This window comes from Protobothrops mucrosquamatus, unplaced genomic scaffold, assembly GCF_001527695.2.
Source record: "Protobothrops mucrosquamatus isolate PMUCROS unplaced genomic scaffold, P.Mucros_1.0 scaffold370, whole genome shotgun sequence".
Classification (NCBI taxonomy): Eukaryota; Metazoa; Chordata; class Lepidosauria; order Squamata; family Viperidae; genus Protobothrops; species Protobothrops mucrosquamatus.
This window is the reverse complement of record NW_015386704.1, coordinates 143,895-164,002: the sequence shown is the minus strand read 5'-3', so window position 1 is coordinate 164,002 and position 20,108 is coordinate 143,895. Positions and strand designations below refer to the sequence as shown.

At 38.9% G+C, this 20,108-nt stretch overlaps 3 protein-coding genes across 3 annotated transcripts in view; 2 read left to right on the top strand and 1 right to left on the bottom strand.

Moving 5' to 3' along the window:
• Nucleotides 1–2,077: 2,077 nt before the first annotated feature.
• FBXL12 (F-box and leucine rich repeat protein 12) lies at nt 2,078–4,988 on the bottom strand. Its single transcript, XM_015815711.1, has 3 exons — nt 4,859–4,988; nt 4,280–4,352; nt 2,078–3,497 (listed from the first exon to the last, which is right to left on the bottom strand). The coding sequence occupies exons 1-3, from the start codon at nt 4,960–4,962 to the stop codon at nt 2,697–2,699; spliced, it is 978 nt and encodes a 325-aa protein (XP_015671197.1). The 5' UTR covers nt 4,963–4,988; the 3' UTR covers nt 2,078–2,696.
• A 46-nt stretch (nt 4,989–5,034) lies between these two features.
• UBL5 (ubiquitin like 5) lies at nt 5,035–9,859 on the top strand. The gene is made up of 5 exons (XM_015815712.1): nt 5,035–5,159; nt 5,595–5,682; nt 6,950–7,033; nt 8,502–8,539; nt 9,629–9,859. Exons 2-5 carry the CDS (start codon nt 5,627–5,629, stop codon nt 9,670–9,672), a joined length of 222 nt encoding a protein of 73 aa, XP_015671198.1. The 5' UTR covers nt 5,035–5,159; nt 5,595–5,626; the 3' UTR covers nt 9,673–9,859.
• Nucleotides 9,860–17,744: 7,885 nt separating this feature from the next.
• PIN1 (peptidylprolyl cis/trans isomerase, NIMA-interacting 1) overlaps nt 17,745–20,108 on the top strand; it is a 37,093-nt gene continuing 34,729 nt past the window's right edge. Inside the window, exon 1 of the mRNA XM_015815709.1 lies at nt 17,745–17,839. Within this exon, the coding sequence (XP_015671195.1) occupies nt 17,782–17,839 (58 nt within the window). The 5' untranslated portion in view covers nt 17,745–17,781. The remainder of the gene's footprint in view (nt 17,840–20,108) is intronic.

Sequence of the window (20,108 nt, the reverse complement as noted above, 5' to 3'; positions counted from 1 at the left end):
TGAAAAGATATGGACTAATTGAGGCGTTGAAGTGATTGGTATAACATCTAAGAGGGAAGGAGGATTATAGAACTGTAAATCTGTTAAAGAGAAGATTGGTAGTCATATTTAAAAACTTTTTTTCTTTCACCTTTTCTTTAGATTTGACTTTTATTATATGTAAAATTCTCAACTAATATAAATAATTAAAAAGAATTACTTCCTCTTTCAAAATGTATTTTATTAAGCTGCAGGTGAATACAGAAACTGAGCAAAGATTATTGTCACAAACATGGCCAGAAAGGGTCAATACCTTTTTATGAGAAAGTAGGAATTAGACTCAGCTAATTGGCAGTAGCAAAGCTAAGCAGAATCACACCTGATTAAGATTTAAATAGGAAACTACCAGGAAAACCTAGGATTATAGGTTAGGTTGGTTAGTAGAGAAAAACATACCAGAAGGCACTAACATAGCTAATTCTGTATTGTTGCAAACACTAAAACCAACAACCTATATGAACATGCTCATTAAATCACCAGGAATCTAGTTCAGTTTGAAGGACTTTATTTTTTAAAAGTCACCATAGTGACGCAACAATCAACAGTGAAAAAAAAAAGAATGAAAAAAGGCAGACAATGCAAATACGATACAAGCCTGATACAATTAATGTGAAGATTAGGGAGTTCATTCTGTTCAACAAGCTTATGCATAGTTTAATGTGTGCAAAATGGAAGTTGGTGCAAGAAAATTCTACTATACCCAAGGTTCCCATCACTAGCTACAAGAACAGAGCAGTGTAGCATCAGGGACTGCATGAAATTGTTGGAAAAGATTATAGCTACTCATACATTTTAATGGGAGGAAAGGGTTAAGAAATGCAGAAAATAGAGTCCCCGTGGTATCTCCACAATGGTTCAATGAGTTCCAGGCATTGTCCATAACAGCCAAAGACATTATTCTCTGCTGGTATTGATGCTAATGAAAACCAAGGTGACATGGAGAAGCTGGATCAGTAGTACAATGCTGCAAAGGTTGGGAGCAGAGAAGATATAAGATGGGAAAGCAAAAGGCATTTCTTGAGTAATACTGTGTTTCCCCGAAAATAAGACCTGGTCTTATTTTTTTTGCCTCCAAAAGAGGCACCATGTCTTATTTTGGGGGGGTTTCTTTTCCACTCACCTCATGGCGGTACCCCCGCCCAGCCGGCCCACTTCTTCTGCGGCCAAAGGAGCAGCTTCATTCTGCAGCTAAGAATGAAGCTCTGGCCTGCATTTCACCGTCAGAGGCCTTTTGGAAAGGCCTCTGCAGCTGAGAACCGAGCTATGGATTCAATCCATAGCTTGGTTCTTGGCTGGAGAGGCCTTCCGGAAAGGCCTCCGCCTGCGAAATGCAGGCTGGAGCTCCATTCTCAGCTGTAGAATGAAGCTGCTTCTTCAGCCGCAGAAATGAGCTGGCAATGGTAAGCTCCACCCTCCCCTTAGCTTCATTTGTAGGTGTGTGCCTCGCCCTAAAACTAGGGCTTATTTTGGGGGTAGGGCTTATATTAGGCCGACCCCCCCCCCAAAATCAAGCTAGGGCTTATTTTCAGGGTAGGGCTTACTTTCGGGGGAAACACAGTACAAAATAAGGTTGATGGCTCCTTCTAATTTCAGATCAAATAATGCAAGGGTGAATTTTTTTCTTCAATCTGAGGATCACATTTATCTTATGGGTAGAAAGCCCAGGCTGTATTCCCAAGAATTTTGGAATCAAGGAACCAGAATATAAATTAAATCTAAATTTAAAGATAATTCGACATCACATTATTCCCAAGTATTTAATAACTTTTTTTTATTTTGTCACTTTAAGCCTAACTACTCAAACCAAATTTTAAAGTGGGCTCTGCAGGTCGCTCCCAAAGCTTCTGCATGCATTTGAGATACCAGGTAGTAGGCTTTTTAACGGAGCATTTGATGGAATATCCATAACTTAAGTCCTGTCTAAAAGTTAATCAGTTTCACAATTCATGGAAAAAAATAATGTGAAATACAAACTCCAGATAATTTATTTTTAAAAAAGCCAAAATTGATGTGCCAGATAAATAGGCTTTGTGTTTTTTTAAAAAATGTAGTCAGTCTTGAAAATTATGCATTTGTTTTGTAAATGTAACCTTTGTGCTTATTCAAAGATATCAACTCTTTTGAGTTATTCAGGAAGAGGAATGGACTCAGTCAAAACAGAGACTATGTCCTAGATTAGATGCCTAGATATTTGCTCCTTGCATTTAAAATGTTACAATATGTCTAATAACATTTTATGCTTGCAGTCCATAAATTATTTCAATTTTTAATCTCTCCAGTCAGTTTTTATGTCATACTTTAGAACCTGGCAGTCTCCTGGTATTATTGAACACTTTTTCCATCAAGGTTCACAGCTGATTGTATTTGCTGGAACTGGTAGGAGTTGAGGGGTATATCAAAACTTTGGAAGACAGTGTATTCTTTATGCTTGAGCTATGTCAACATCAGAGGACATCTGCAGTACAAACAGTGGGCATATAATTTGCACAAAAGTTAAACAAATGGCCTTTGAGATGTGTTGTTTTGTCTGATCTATTCCATTTTTAGCCTGCTACAAAGATTTGGGCTGTAAGGACAAAAAGCTACTAAGGAGATGTATCTGAGTGCTGCCATCTTTTGACCTGTGAAAAACATGCAGAAGGAAAATTAGCTATCTTCTAAGATATTGCACTGGAATCTGTGCAAGGGATGGTATTTGCCACTGTACAGCTTGGCAAACCCAACTGGATCTTTTGGAATATTTTGTCTTCGAAGTCTATCCTGCTTAAATCAAGATGCTTCAAGCTGGGGAATGACTGGCAAACAATTAAAATGGTTTCTGGAGAAAGTTGATTGCAGTCTTTCAAACAAAGGCTCTCTAAGATTGGCAAACCAATTAAGCAAAGAAGACCTACATCTGTCAAAGAATTGCTCCTGAGATCTAAATGGTTCAGTTGTTTCAGGTGTCGCCCAACAAAGTGCATGGCTGAATCACCAATGCTACAGTGGCACAAGGAAAGGTGCTGAAGGTCTTTCAGATGTGGTGCTACTGCCTGGATCCCTACATCTGTTATACGGTAGACTTCTGACAGGATAAGCGTCTTGAGAGTGCTCTGGGTGGCAATATTCAATAAGTGCTGGTTGGAAAAAGCAGGAACATTCCAGATTGCAAGTTGTTGGATTCTTGGGAAACTGCAGGAGGTATCTGGCACTTGGAACCAAACAAAAGGAATCTCACAGCATCTCAATTCCAGGGAGGTAAGAGAAGAGGGCATACAGCCATACTGGAATGAACGGAGATCTAGCTCCATCAAGCTCAACTGCTGGAGTTTGGGACATTGTTTACCCAAAGCCTGCATCAATGCTGAGGTAAGTACTTCTTGTTTTCGAAAGGAGAGGAGGGATCCCCGTAGCTTCAGAGTCCACAAGCTGCCTTGGAAATAGTTCCGTAGAAGGTGCCATAAGATCTTGGAGGATATCTAAAGGGAAGGAAAAAAACAATAGAATTGGCAACTGGAAAAAATATTGCAATGCATATAATAACTGAAAACTATAATTGGCACAGAAACCTAACCTAACCTGCAAGCTTATGACCACAAACCAGATATGAAATAGCTCAGTGAATCTTATTTCTAAAACAGACGAATAAAATAGAATTAGACTAGATGTTTTAAATCCTGTATCAGTGGCATCTACAGTATGTGATGTGTGAAATGTCAAAATGGCAGACAGAACATTGTATACGCAAGCTCTGCTCCTTCAAAAGGTTCATGTGAAATTGATGCAGGTACTAAAAAGATGGGGCGTGCATTTCAATGTTTCGTTGGCAATCTTGCCAATTTCAATCTCTTGTGCAGAAACTACCACATTCTATAGTTTTAAGTATTATCGGGTTAGACTTTTTTGTCTGATAAGCATGCTGTCTGTGAACATACTTGTTATTTACCTATATAAAAACTAGAATAAAATTACATCAACTATATCATCAATGGAACACTGCTTATAATAAAGCATGCTATGTTGCACAGATTAAAATAATACTATTCATTTTGCCAGATATTCTCCTGAATTACACCACTACGAAGATGTCTCTCTCTCTCTCTCTTTTAAATTGTAGTGTATCTTTTGTCTGATCTGGCCCATTTTGCTTGTTCCCTCCCAAAGCCTTTCCCAAAACATCTCCTATTTTCAGAACTACTTGTTTGGTAAATTCATATAGCCTCCCTTCTCATATATGCGACTATGGGTTAGGCATTCCGACCCTGCAAGAAGAGAGGTCCACATGTCGCCACAAGAAGTTGTCCCGCACCAAACGATGCCACCGTTTGCAGACTCTGCAGAAAAAGAAGATTGGTTAACAAACACACTCATCTTCCCTAAAGGAAGAGATCAAGATGACCCTGACGGCTTGCTTCTCTCCCCCCACCCCCCACCCCAGGTATTCCTAGATCAGGGGTAGGCAACCTTGGTTCATGACTCGTGGACTTCAACTCCCAGAATTCCTGAGCCAGCCATGCTGGCTCAGGAATTCTGGGAGTTGAAGTCCACGAGTCATAAAAGAGCCAAGGTTGCCTACCCCTGTCCTAGATGGATGTCACGGGAGTTATTTGGCCCTTGCACAGTGTTTCCATCGATACGTTACTTCGCATTGTGACGAGTTTAGCCCTCGCGCCACAAGCACAGCGCTGGGATGAAGCCATCCATCGGCATTTGACCAAACGCTGCGCATGCGGGCGAACCTATCCTGAAAGTAGGACTACAAGACAACGTCATTGAACGTTGAGAGGGGGGAGGCGGGTTCCCATGGAAATAGAGACCGAGAGGCGGAGCCGACTACTACCTGGTCACGCCCACTCGGTCACGCGGCGGCAGCCAGACCAGAATCTGGAGCAGAAGCGAGTCCGGGAGAGAGGAAAGAGTCGGGGGCGATAGCGCGGCCATCATTTATCACAGCGTTTTTTTCTACCGGTATTAGAAGAGCGGCAACTGTTGGCGGAAGGGGTTTGTAGAACTTCCGTTTCCCAAATGACCCCCGCACTTCCGGGTCGACGAGCCTGGATTGTTTTGCGCGAGGTCTCCATATTCCGCTGAGGGGTTGTGGCGTCTCGGCTGCCTCGGTCTCAAAGGAAGCCTGCTCCGTGGTGAGAGTGGAGGGCTCTTGGAGGTGGGGCGTATTTCGAGTCGCGTTGGTGGTTGGGCCTGGTCGTTGAGGGCGGTTGTGAGAATGGGGGAAATTATGCGTGATAAGGAGACTTTTCTTCCCACCTGTCAACGCCTGGGGCTTTGTAAGGCTTCTGCGTCTAGTACACGGAGGCCTCTAATGCAGTTCCAGAGGGGGAGTTTCAAGATGTATACAGTGTACATTTAGCAGTGTTTATCAACCTTGGCTTTTTGAAGATGCTGGGGAATTCTGGGAATTGTTCATCTTCAAGCGGCCAGAGCGGATGAGAAACGCCATTAGTGGCCATTAGCTTGAGAATTCCCTTTCCTCCGCTTAAAATATGTTTTTAAACCATATTCGGTGTTTATATCCGACTGCCGGATTACTATTTTTTGACATTGATTATTTTATTTAGCTTTCTAGCAGAGCCGAACGTCAACGATCAAGATGATTGAAGTAGTTTGCAACGATCGGCTGGGCAAGAAAGTTAGAGTGAAGTGCAAGTATCTGAAACCAAAGAAACCGCCTTGGGATACCAACTATTTTCCTTTTATGTTTAGCTGATCTTTTGGGCTGTAAAATTGCAAGAAAGGGATTCTAGATTGAAAATATTTATTACGGGTACCATTAATTTGGTGTGAATGTGGCTTAAATAGATGTTTCTCTGTTTTGCTTGTCTGATGTTATACACACACCAGATATAAAAAGTGCAACCACACTATTGCAAGTTTTCTTTTGTTTTTATTTCCCCCTACAGATTCATCTTGATCTGATTTTTTTACATCTCAAAAACCTGGCATTTAAACAGGGGTGTATAGACTTTTTATATCCGTTGTTTTCCCTAGATAAGCCTAGAAATGGGGATCTGTTATTTTGAAATCTTTTTCCCTGCATAACCACATTATGAGATGGGAGTCTTAGGAATCTACAGGAAATTCCAATTTGGAGATGAAAATTTTGTGGTGCTAGTAGCATGGGAAATTGAAAGAAAGTGAAGAATTCTTCATGACTGCTCTTTCTTTGTGTGACTGATCAATCGCTTAGCAACCTTTCAAAATTACAATGAACTCTGAAAAAGGTTCTTATGACCTGCATTCAAAGTTCCAATAGCCACCCACCCCTATAGTCACATGACAACAATGGCATCTGGCCCACATTTATTGCTGTTTGCAGCATCCTGCAGTCACATGATCACAATTTACAAAGTTTTTGGTGGAAACTGGCATTAACATCCAGTTTCCAGCAAAAAAACAAAAACAAAAAAACAACCCCATAGCAATGGGTTTGCTTAATGACCTCTGCAAAAAGGGTCATAACACCCATTTAACAACTATCACAACTTATAATTGGAATTGCAGGCTCTATTATGATTGAGAATTACCTGTATTAAAAATATTTGACTTGAGCAATTCCTGAAAGCATCGTGTAGCTTCAGTACTTTGTCAGCTCAAGGAAGGCGAATGTTATCTACCATTTTTAATATAGGTTCATATTTAGGTGTTGTCCTCAAGTTGGCTGTTCTTAATCCAGGGATTGTCTATAGTCAATATATGCAGATGTATTTGTGCATAGATTTGAAAGTTCAAACAATAGTCCTTTGGTCATCTGTATATGAACAATGTACAGAATATCTGCATCCATCCCCCATTTCACACTGTACAAGGGATTCAGTTTCTGATTAAGTTGTGCATAACAAATAGCTTATTTAGTACTTATAATATACTGGGCCCTATTTTCTCATTTATTTCTTTAACCAATATTACTGCTCAGCACTGATGATTGCATCAGGGATCTGAAGAAGCTTATTGCTGCCCAAACTGGTACTCGCTGGGACAAGATAGTTCTAAAGAAATGGTAAGTAGTCTCTTCAACTTACTCTACTGATTCATAACATGCTTTGAATACAACTACTCGGGTGATCAGTCAGTCAAATGGTTAGACTGGATTTGGCATCTTTATCTACTCTTAAAATCCTTTCCAAAGATCTGATAGGCAGATATTGTTGTCCCATGGTGTTAAAATTATTGTCGCAGAATGTATGCTGTTCCAAGTAAAGTTGCTGTTTGAATTGACTTATAGTGATTTTGTCATACAACTATTGCACCTTTTTATACCTAACAAACATACGTAAGTCTTCTGCCTCTTATTTTCCCCACAAAGTCACTTAATCTGGTTGTTTATGCCTAAGGCAGGTCTCACCTTCCTCTCTACTCATGTCACCAGTGACATATCTTTTATTGTAAATCTCATAATAGCTACTGTGTTGTGTGGCTTTCTTATACAGTGGAGGCCACATGGCTCTGTCTTTGGAAATGGGCTTCAATTTGGGAGTGGCTGCACTTAATTGGGGCTGTTCCAAAATGGTGTCCACTTCTGAGATGGAGCCATGCGGCTTCCATTGTGTAGGAAGGCCACACAGTGAAGCAACTCCTAGAAGATCTACAGTAAAAAATAAGTGACTGATCAGTGATGGGAGGTGGGAAAGAGGATGTGGGACCCAGCTGGGTGGAAAGCAGGCCAAAGGTTTGCAGGGACCCAGAGGGGCAGGAAACTGAGCATGGGGTGCCTTGGGCTAGGGAAGGCCCAGGGTAGGCCACTTGTGAGCTGGGCCTGTTCTAGGGCTTCCATGACCCTGCTCCTTATTGACCACATCAGGAAATGGATGGGAGTTGTTAAGCAACACGATCATGCGGGTGCCTCGCTTAATGACCCCATTACAGTCTAAGTTAAGGATTACCTGTATCTCATAGTTTAGGAAGAAGCAACTGCGGCCTCTAATTGATGAAAATGGAATAAATTGCAACAAACTGAGATTTATGCTTGAAAGAGAAACCTTGAATTGTGACTAGCAGCAGACTGATACTCTGTATAAGTATTTAAGATGGATACCATTTGATGAATGAGTTCTTTTACTTTTGATCGGAACAAATTTGTGGTGGTCCCCACAGTACCAGCTCTTTAATGCTGATTGGCCTTTCATTTTGTTGTTGTGATTGTTTATATGGGCAGTCTTCAACTTATGACCAGTCACTTCGTAGCTGTCCGAAGTTATGATGGACTTACCTTATTTACATATGACCAAGATCTAAAATTATGGTGGTTCTTTCCCCCCGCCCCATGAACGAATAACCACTGTGAAAAAGGTCCATAAAATTGGGTTGAGGATCACAACTTATGACCATGATAGGCAGGCTTCATTATGGTCATATGTCGAGGCCTACCTATATTGTATTGATTGTGATAATTGCTGACTTAATTTTAACTGAATTGTGGAAAAACTATAGCTACTATTTTTATACATATATTTTTATATATATTGTAGGTATACAATTTTCAAGGACCATGTGATGCTGGCAGACTGTATCCTTTAAAAGATTGACAGTAATGAAGAAAATGGTCAGATGACTAGAGAAAGAAAATGTGGCATTTTAAACATTCTGTAAAATTATGACTCTCGTGTGGTTTTTATTTTTTGGGAAGGCATTTAAATTTTAGTCAAATACTAAATCATTATCCTGCACATGTTTAAAAATACAGTCTTAATTGATTCTAACCCCTTTTAGACATTTTAGCATGCATCTATCTATCCATCCATCCATCCATCCATCCATCCATCCATCCATCCATCTATCTATCTATCTATCTATCTATCTATCTATCTATCTATCTGCAAATTGACTGTTTTATCTTTGTTCTGAGGTCGAACCACTTTTGGGATATATAGAGCAGCCTATTTTAAGATCAGAATGTTTCAATATTAAAATTAAAGGTATGCTGAACTGCTTTGAGCACTACATTTTGCAAATAAACCTTTTTTTTACATATGTGAAACAGCTCTGTTCCAAATATAAACAACTTCTAAAAATGTTCAAAATGAAAAATGGCATGAGGCTTTGTACTCAATAGTTCAAATTGAAAATTAAAGCTTTCTAGACCTCTATCTTTTCCATTTTCCAAGCCTTTTCCATCCAGTATGCTTCTTTTATAAGCCCAGAATCCTCAGCAATATAAACCTTTCCAGTTCTATCAAGCCTTTAAGACAGAAATTGTTTGAAGGGCCCCATATCCCATTTTTGTAATTTTTAGGAATTACAAGGCACTCTGTTGCTTGATACCCATACTATTCTGTTTCTCTGTCATCTTGAGCTTTGAAAGAAATGGAAATTGTAGATCTTGATACTAATTAACAAGCACATTACCATTCTTTATCTCAAGATAATAGAATTGGGCTTTAAATCTCTGAATAACTGGAAAAAAATATTTGGGGCATTATACCAATCTATATGGTCATATTATAAATATATATGTTTGCATATATCTGAACAGCATTGACAGTATTTTCAAAGAATGGTCGTTTGGCATGATGTTATTTTCAAAGGCAAAGCCTACTTATAATTAGTACTCATTAATATTTCCTTGTAAAAATTAACCTTAACTCCTTACTTTCAGATGAAATCCATGATGGTATGAACCTGGAACTGTATTATCAGTAGTGTTTTGGTCATGACAAATACTATCTTTTGCTATGTTTCCTTGTTCTGAATTTCTCAGTGTATAGATGGGTTACTTTGTGGCTTGACATTAAGTCGGGAATATTTTATCCTTGATGGCAATAAATCAGGAAGCCTCTCTTCAAACCTTGTTTTATGTATTTGTATTGAATAAATGTGATTGACACATGTGCTCTGTGTTTCTTTAAAAAACTATTAACCATGTTGTTAGTGAATGTAACTTTAAAAATACAGTTCTCAGGAGATAAGCAAGAAAGTTCCCCCCCTCCTCCCAGTTTCACCTAGCTGACAGCAAATCTTGAAAAATAATTAAATTTGCAAAAAAATACCATTACTGGCCTCCATATTTAGTGTCATTATGTTACTGAGTATTGTTTATTCAGCAAACATAGTTGTCGTAGATGCAATCTGTCTTCCAGGTAATTCAATCATTTCCCCTTCAAATCAACTAAAGGTATTCTCCTTAACCCTGATATGTGACAGATCACACAACCTATGTAATTAGCTGCCAGACAAAAGAGAAGGCTGATAAAAAATGAAAATCAATTTTGTAACCTGATTTCCGGGCTCGAGTGTTAAGCACGTGGCTAAGTGAATGCCAGAAATAGTAATCAAAATGGAAAAGAAAAGAAAGTAAAAATCAATGATAAATGTTGGCCATCCTTTTAAAAATGGCCATTTTTTCTGATAATCCCCTCAGTCCCCACTCTATTTTGACTCCTTCCAGATTTCTGAAGATTCAATCAGTTAATGCTGAGGCTTTGTGGAGGTGGAGGGTACGCTCAGCTTCTATTTCCATATATTTTTTTTGCTCATTTTCCTAGATTTCCAACTGCTGGTTTTCTAAAGAACAAAGGTTTTTTTATATGGAGACTGGGGGGGGGGGGATTGGAGGGAATCTTTCTTTGCTGCCTGTTTCAGGCTATGCAGCTATCTCTTGTGTAGGTGGATTTTGGGGAAGTCTGAATTGGTGACAAAATTGCAGTTTTATGAAAGTAGGCCAGCTGCTCCCCAATAGCTTACATTTAATAGGAAAAAGAGGGCTGGCTGGTTTCTCTAGCTCTGAGAAAGAGCAGTGCCAGTTTAAAGTCTGGCTTTAAGTCTGATACAGGAGAGAATCTGCTTTGGTTTCTACCATACGTGATGATCTTACTGAAAGAATCAGGAATGCAATTCTGTTCTCTTGGACCTTGGGGGCATTGGATGGTATCTTTCTGAGCCAGCTTGTTGCATATATTGTATCCAGTGATTTGGCAGGTTATTTCTAGAAACAGACTAGACAAAATGACCATTGGGTCATTTCAGTGATATTTCCTGATTAAACCAATATAGAATAGCTGTGGGCAGGCCAAAAAGCAGTGAAAGTGTGGAGTGAATTCCAACTTCCTGCTAGCTTCCCCATGACTTTCCTTATGGGATGTTGGCAGGAGCATCAGAAATTGCAATTACGTGACTGCGACAGCACAGTGATGCTGCAGTGGCCAGATCTTTGCCAATACAAATGGTCTGAAGATCCTTGAAATTTCAATCCCACTGGAATAACGGGTCCTGGATTTTGAGATAGCTTAGTTCAAAAATTGTTGTCCTTATGATGCATGGTTTGCTCAACAGATAGAAGAGTTTTAGTAATAGAAATAGATGCTGAAGATTTTTGCTCTTTGGCAATATTCATGGCTCAGTTATATCCCATTGAACATTGAATGAAACTGCTAATGAGGCAATAAATGTGAACCGAGTTGTCATCAAGCTTGAGATGACACACTTTAGTTCTCACTTTTCATCCTGTACATTGTGTAGCAGCAAATACGTATACAAAGAAAACGTAATGCATTAGAGAGGACTCTATACGGTAGAATGTCTCCCTGGGAAGATGAATGTTGTATCTATATTGCATTTCCAGCATCTGGCTAAGTCATTCACTTTGTAGGCATTTGATGATCTGGAACTTCAGGTAGAGGCATGGCAAATTGAACACATGTTTGACAGAATGGAGATGAAGACTGAAGAACCGACAAGTAAAGGTTCTTTGGAACTTCTCTGGATAAGGATAGGATAGGATAGGATAGGATATCACCTACATGTCTTTGGATGGTTGCTTCTTTTGAGACCACAGGACAGCAATCTCCCGTGGGGCTGAAAGGTAGGAGAGGAAGGAAACCAGCCATCTTGCTCACAACTGTGGTAGAGCTTTTAAAGGACACGTGAGTTCATTACCCTTTCTAATCACTTTCAATGATTGCATATTTACTATTTTAAGACTAGTAGATATCTTCAAAGAGAAAAGTTTGGGTGAGTTTACTTTCCTTCTTGAACAATTTTTTTTAACTATGTTTAAGAATTTAAAGAATTAGAAATAAACAGGAAAAGGTTAAATAGAAGTTTGATCTAAGAAAAAGATAAACAAATTAAGGTCCAGACAGCTTTGGAATATTGAAACAGCATCTCATTGGAACCAGAATGTTTTGTCTTTCTTAAGTCAAAATAAGAGCCTGAGCTTTATGAATTCCAAAATGGGACACTAGAAGGGACTAAAGATTCCAGGCAGAAAAAGAAAAAAAAAATGCAAACATCTGTGGTCTTCAATTAATGTGGGAATTTACAAATCACACCAAATGCTATAACATTAGAAATACTTCACTTTTTTGAAAAATTGGGCCAGACATTAGTAGCTACAATATCAGAAATGTCAACAATGATGTCTGCTTCTGTGGCTAAACTTATGTCCAAAAGATGTTAAATCTGATGCAGAAATAATAGAATCAGTAATTGTGTGGATTAAGAGATAGATAAGTTAGTTAAAGTGGATTTACAAATGAGAAGCCAGGGAAATGATCCTGATAAGGACTTTTTCCTGGATATCCAGAAGCTGGTGAAAGCTTTGAAAATCAAAGTGGAAATACAAATGACAAATCAAGACAATGACTTGGATAATGACATTTTATCGGATTTAAAAAAGAGATTTACTAAAGCCTTGAGGAAGCTTCTATGATGGGAAGAACAAAAATCGAAGAGACCAAATCCTATGGCAACTTCTGAATGAATTAAAGAATTAGATTTGTTAAAAATGAAAGGAAGGAATACAAAGTTGTTTGCCAACACCAGGACTGAAAAATTGATGATTCATGGATTTACATATAGATAAGGGGTGGGTTATGTATGGGAACATGAGATACGTTTGTAATCTTACAGAGGATAAAGAGTTATCAAATTTGTTTTTACTTGTGATAAAGATTGAAAGTCACGTTACAGATTTTTTAAATCTTTCTTTCTTTGCCCTTTTTATACTTTTATTTTTCTGAATTTAATTTGTATTTGCTTTTACAATGTAACTACACTATTTAATAAAAAATAACATTTGACAACCTAGTTTTAATTTTAAATGCCTTCATTATTCTGGGATAGTGATTTCATATATGATTGTATATATTTTTATTTCCTGTATTATCTTTTGATTTGCTGCTGTGCTTTTACTGTTTTTAATAGCTTACACTATAACCATAAAACTAATTACTGGATTAAAAATTACCTAATAAAGTAGTACTCACACAGAAATTAATGAAACTGCAAAAAGTATCTTTACTCATCTGCATAAAGGCAGGTATATTAATCATTTAGCATACTTCCCATCTTTAAATAGGAGTTACTTAAAAAAACTAAATCTTGGATTTATCAAAACATATTCTAATACGTGCTTAAGGAACATTATTGTTGATTACAGGGGAATGATATACTGCATGTATAGGTATGTGGTTAATGCTGGGATTGACAAGCATATATTGTGTATATATGGGTGGTATATATATCATTAAGGACATATTATATATATAATAATTATGGGTGGTTTAAAGTAACTTAAAGAGAGAAAAAAATGAAACTGCCACACCATCACAACAAATACACAGTAATCTATAAACACGACTCTTTGGCAGTCACAAAAATAAATTGTACAGTAGAGCATGGTCTTTTCAGCAAAACATCCTATTTTTAAATTAAAAGGGATTATTTATAAACATTATTTGAATATCTGGCTACTAATTTCAAAATAGTAACCTTTGGTGGCTAATACAGGGTTACTGAACAGTGATATCTATACCTAATGGCAACTGAAGAAAACAAATCAGCAGATGACCTACCAGTCTCACAGATCAAGGTAATCTTCCAACCCCATAGCGATGTTTTAAAAGCTTTTATGAAATGCCAGCAGTGTTAGGACCAAACTGGGTCTTGGAAGGGTAGGGTGTTCTTAAGGTCACACACTGTGATAGAAAAGTCTTCTAGGCCCTAGCAAATGACATTTTTTGATAGATGGAATTTGATATTTCAAGCAAGGGAAAAAAATTGTGAGCCTCTACTAGGAACAGGCTACTCTTGGCAGCCCCAGTCCAGATTCATTTTTTTATCCTACAGAACGGGTCCCCAACCCCTGGTCCATGGACTGGCACCGGGCCACGGCATGCCAGAAACCGGGCCGCGCAAACGAGTGAAGCCCCATTCGCAGAATGCAGGCAGCGTGTGCCCCTCTGGTCCACGGAAAAACCTGTCTATGGAACTGGTCCCTGGTGCCCAAAAGGTTGGGGGTCTCTGCTATAGAACACTTCTCTCCCCATCCATCTTGGTGTTAATAATCAGTATCAGTGTACTTATATTTTAGGGATAAAAGACCGAACAGTTTGCCCTTTAAATCCTACAAAAATAAAAAGACTTATAATTAAGCTTGACAAAGGCTATGAGTATTTTCTTTCTGTATATTTCCACATTTTAACATATATTTATTGGTGAGAGTTATTGACAGCAGTAAAATAATTTAGGATTAGGATTCATCATAATAATATATGGAGTTGTGCAGAAAAGTGAAATCCATTACATTCCTTAGTACATGTTCCCTTTTTTGGCCTCCAGTTAAGTAGTGGTTGTCACTCTTGTTACTACCATCTGGGGATCTGCTGTAATTTACAAAATATAATAGAAACGTAAGAGAAGTATGTACCTATGGGGGCAAAAAAAATTGAGTCTGTTGGTACCTTTTTTGATTAACAAATTTTTAGGTAGTTGGAAAATGTCAGACCCAGCCCAAGGATGACATAGAACAATCCAGCCAAAGTCTAGCTCTTTGTTTACACTGTATGGAGAGAATCTTGTCTACACTGCTCTAAACTGTCGATATACTGTGAGAGATTCTAGGACTATCATAAATCTCTTCCATTTTTTCTGATCCAAGTCCAGGCTGTGTTGTCTCTTGTCTCGACCATCCTTGAAATATGCTTCCTCTTCCCTGGGAAACTGCTGCTTCACTGTAGTGTAATCCATCACACAACTTCCCCCTTTGTAGACACAATCGAACACAGAAAAGGTGCTACCAAACATCTTCCATTTTAATAGAATATTGTTCCACAGAATATGCAAACTAGCCGAGCTTTTGCAAAGTAGTCAAATTTGCAGTCATCTTGTGGGTGCACCCAGTTTATTTTAAGGGCAGCTTTTTTTGCATGCCTATTACTAATTTCACCTGTAGGATCTTGCCATGCTTATTAGTACGAAGATACAGAAATGGTGGATAGTTTCTGCCTTTAGGATCAAGCATAAAAATGCTACATATTAATACGTGATAGAATAGCCATGAAGGCCTTGGAAAAGATATTCAAATGCTGTGATGTATCTATACCTTCAAAAATCAGAATGGTGCAAGCTATGGTATTCCCTTATGGAAGCAAAAGTTGGACTTTGAAGAAACAAGAAGAAAAGTACTGACCCTTTTGAACTTTGGTGCTGGAGAGAATCCTGAGAATATGGTAAGACAGACAAGAAAACAAATTAATGGATCATCAAATAAATCAACTCAGTGATTCATCATTGTGATCATTGTGTTCTCCCTTGATTACAAATTACTAGGTTTAAATTATCCTATTTTGGCACAATATGTGAAGACACAGCTCTTTAGAAAAGGCTCTAATGCTGGAAAAGATGGAAGGAAAGAGGATGACCAGTAACAAGATGGATGGAGTCAGTTACAGTAGCAATGAATGTACCATTGAAAACTTGACAGTTAGGGACAGATCGTCATGAACTGTACCTATGTGATCACTAGGAGTCAAAAATGACTTGATGGCATATAATCAATTAATAATCTGCCTTTTTGTGAGAGCAGCCTTTTGGTATTGAACGCACTTGGAACGCATGTTGGACTCCAGAGTGGGAGCTAAACAAATGTAACAGATTTCCAGGTATATTAAGATTCTCCCTTCTTGCACTCTGAAATCTGATAAAGAAAACTGCTGCCTCTATTCTATCATAATGCAAAGCCAGAGCAAGAGAAAATACAATGAATAAAGGATTGACATAGACTAGAGCAAAGATATATAACATGAACTTCCAAAGGCTATTGGGGAAGATTAGCTAGTTTGTAATATTTTTCACTTAATAACATTATGATCAATGGCATATCATAAAACATGTTTTACTTATCAGAGACTTTTGTGCCAAGTATTTATCACTTCAACATTGAAATCTTGGGTTAATTATCTAGTCCTTCTAGGGTACCTGTGATTTTAGTTTTGAGATCACTGGACTTTGCCATACTGGATCTAGGCAAATGACGTTATTACCCAGTTGCACAAGCAATTATTCTAGCATACAGACACTCAGTTGCAGGTAATTCTTTGTGTCTCCCATTACAGGTCTCTTGCACCTCCACTCAAACCCAACCCTGTTTTTTGAGACAATTTTGCCCAAAGTGACTAAGCATCTTAAGCATGTGCAACAATATACTCTCTTTTATGTGGTCCAAGCCATGTGAGAGAGAGGTTGAGACTGCATTTGTTACAATGGGAGACAGTCTCCTGGTGCTTTTTCACAAGTGAGAACAGAGCACGTTTCAATACAGCTAGTCCTTGATTTACAATTACAACTGAGCTCAAAATTTATGTTGCTGAATGAGACATTTGTTAAGTGAGTTTTGCCCCATTTTACGACCTTTCTTGCCAGTTATGTGAATCACTGCACTTGTTAAATTAGTAACATGGTTGTTAAATGAATCTGGATTCCCCATTGACTTTGCTTGTCAGAAGGTGATCACATGGTCTCAGGAGACTGCAACCATCATAAATATGAGTCAGTTGCCAAGCATCTGAGTTTTGATCACATGACAATGAGGATGCTGTAATGGTTGTGTGAAAAATGGTCCATTTTTTTCAGTGATGTTGGTCACTAAATGAATTGTTGTAAGTCGAGGACTATCCGTAGCTTCAGGGTAGGAGGGCTGAAAATGATCTTTGCTAGAGACCAAACTGCAAATGGTCTGACCCCCGACATTAAAAAATTACCCAAGAAATTTACATTGCCAATTGTACAAGCTGAGCCACCATAAAAGATGGCCTATAAATGTAATAACAAAAACCTGTACGGAGGACCCACATGCCAAGACTGGAATTAGTCGGGAGGCTCCCCTATGACTAATACTATCCTCTTTCAGCAGTTAGCTTAGCACAGTTACGGTGTGCAGATTGAATTTCAAAAGAGGCCATAACTAATCTTGGAATTGGAGAAGCGAGCAACTTATCTGCCTGCATCTCTAGCTGATTTTGACTCAATTTCATTATAGGCAATTCTCGAGCTTTAACTCTCACCGTTTCCAACTAAAGGCAGGAGGGTTTTTAAGGATGCATTTCAAAATGGGGCAGGAGTCACCATTTTAGAGAATGTTATCCAGCTTGCGCGGATATTAAAAGATTTCCATCTTTACGCTTCAAAAGACTCCGGCCTTTTAAAGCCGATCCGCCCTCGCCGAAGTTCATCCTCCTTTCGACCTTCCGCCGCCTCCATCTCTCCTCTACCAATAGTTTCAATGAGACTCAGATCGTGGACAGGCTAGATAGGCTTTCTCCGAGAGGGATTCCATCGCCTTCTTTTTTTTTTTTCTTTTTCACAAAACCCGCCAATAGGAACGAGGCTTTCCCGCCAGAGCGGCCAATGGCGGGAAAGAAGCGCTGGTGTCGCGAGAAAGGCCGCTGGTGCTATTGAGCGCGTGCGGTGGCGGCGTTGCCAGGAGAAGTGGGCGGGGCCGGCTCTGCGCTTGCTGCCGTGAGAAGAGGAAAGATGGCGGAGGAGGAGAAGCTCCCCGCGGGCTGGGAGAAGCGCATGAGCCGCAGCTCCGGTACCGCCGCGGAGGGAAGGGTTGAGGTTGGGTCTGGAGGGGTGTCCCGGGAGGTTGTTATGTGCACGTCCCCGTCTGAAGCGACGAGAGAGGGCCTGACACACGGAGGGTGGGGGGGGCGGGGTCAGTGAGGCCTTTTTTTTTTTTGCCCGAGGGAGTGGCGGCCTTTTTCCTTTGGAAAAGAAGAATTCCCGTGAAAAGACGGTTGAAGACGGGGAGAAAAATCTCTGGTCTCGAACGGAGGCGTTTGAATTTGGATGGAATGCTTTCTGAGGGGTATTCAGTAAGGCGTACGTGTTTTGGGCGGGCTGCATGCTAGACGCCTGCTGCTACGGCTCCTTCGAAAAAAACAGTGCAGGCTCTTGAAAACTGGCATTATGTATATCGCTTCCCTCCCCCCCCCTCCTTTCCATTCTTTTTAAATCTTCCCATTTCTCTCAGTATTCTTTTGCCCTCCTTTTTTTGCTCCATCCCCCTTTCCCCCCCCTCTCCCCATAGCTATTCCTTTCTTTGACGGTGTTTTAAAACAATAAAAAATAAACTTCCAATTAATTTTACCATCGTTTTTCTTATTCGTTTCAATGAAATAAGCACCCACCTACCCACCCACCCCTACCTGCCTTTTAAGGGATTTTTCCCCATAGGCCATTTCATTGGGAATCTTGTGTTTTCCAGGACTAAACTCCAGAATTATGTAAGTGAAGGTAATTTGGCACCTTCCCCAGTTACATTTTTGACCCGATGCTGTGAATTCAAATAGAGTGATGTGCGTTTCTGGGGCGGGAGAGGGGAGGAGCTGTTGTGAAAATCATGGAAGGAACTCTGATGAATCAGAGGAAGGGTTCCTCCACTGCAGTAACCAGAAAATTAGCAATGGTGGCCATTCTGAAGCATTTAGGAAACAAATCAGCAGAACTTGATTGAAGCTGTTTGTTGTACCTTTTTTCCACTACTCCCGTCCCAAAAATGCAAACAGTATGCAGCATTAATTCCCGAACAAGGACACTCTCAATTTATTTTAAGAAAAGAACATAATATCTTCGCTTGTGAATTTGCTTAATCCCCTCTTCAAACACTAGATTTTATAGCAGTGAATTCCCTACGTTATGCATTTTGTAAAAGCATTTGCTTGTGGCAATTCTCTATCATTGTGTGAACTCAAATTCTAGTTTTCTAAAAAACAGAAAATGCCCGTTAATTTTCTCCATATTCATCATATTTTGCAAAAAAAATTACAGTTACTCCTATCATCAATGTTCCTACTGCTGTTGCACCATGATTTAACTTCTTTTGAGCTCTCCACCATGACCCTATTTGCCATTTTCATGCCTGCTCATCAGTTCGAAGGTATATAATGGGAAGATTTCACTAGATTAAATAATTTGTCTTCTACAAATTATTTTATCTGTTACCTTGTCCTCTAGCCCTTTAAAACATGTATCAGTCCACATGTATCAGTCCTTTGGGAGACTGATTCGTGATGCATTCTAGCCATTTATTGCTACCCTCAACTTCCTACTTAAACTATTTCTGATTAATTAGATTTATTCTCTTCTCACATACTTTATAGAAGCCTTTGGTGAGGAAGTTTTTCATTCATTTGTATGGAAGTATAAGTAACTGGCCACTATACATGTTTTCTAACACTAATTGAATTTGAAAAGGTTTTAAGGTAATATATTCCTTTATAGAAGATACACTGATTCTTGTTCAGCAAAGTGCTGTTTTTGGATATTTAATTCAACCCTTGATTTTGATTTCAATCAATTTATCTGAAACAGTTTCTGGGTCTATTACATATTTTTATAAAAAGAAAAAAGTATATTACTTTTTGAATAATGACTGATTATAACAACTGCATTGTATTATGACATTTCTCCCCTGATTTTCATCCAAGGTGGAGGCAGGGGTCCTTCCCATATTTTATCTTGGTAACCACTCTGCAAGAAGGTAGGCTAGGTTGAGAAATAATTATCCATTTGAGATTTTATAACTGGTATACATTGGAAGCTGGATTTCCCCAAAAGTACTATAGTTTGATCATGCTTTAGCTACAATATGCCATCTAAACACATAATTTTTTAAACTTTTAGTATGTCTGTTAAACCTAAATGTAATCCTGTTGCATCTGCTTGATATAATTCTCCTTTTAGAAAATAAGGCTTTATTGACTGCATTTTCTGCAATCATGGCAAATGCATTCAGCTGCTCTGTAGTTTTGCTTAGTATTCTTTTCAGTCTTGGAATCTAATTGTGTAGCTATTCTGAT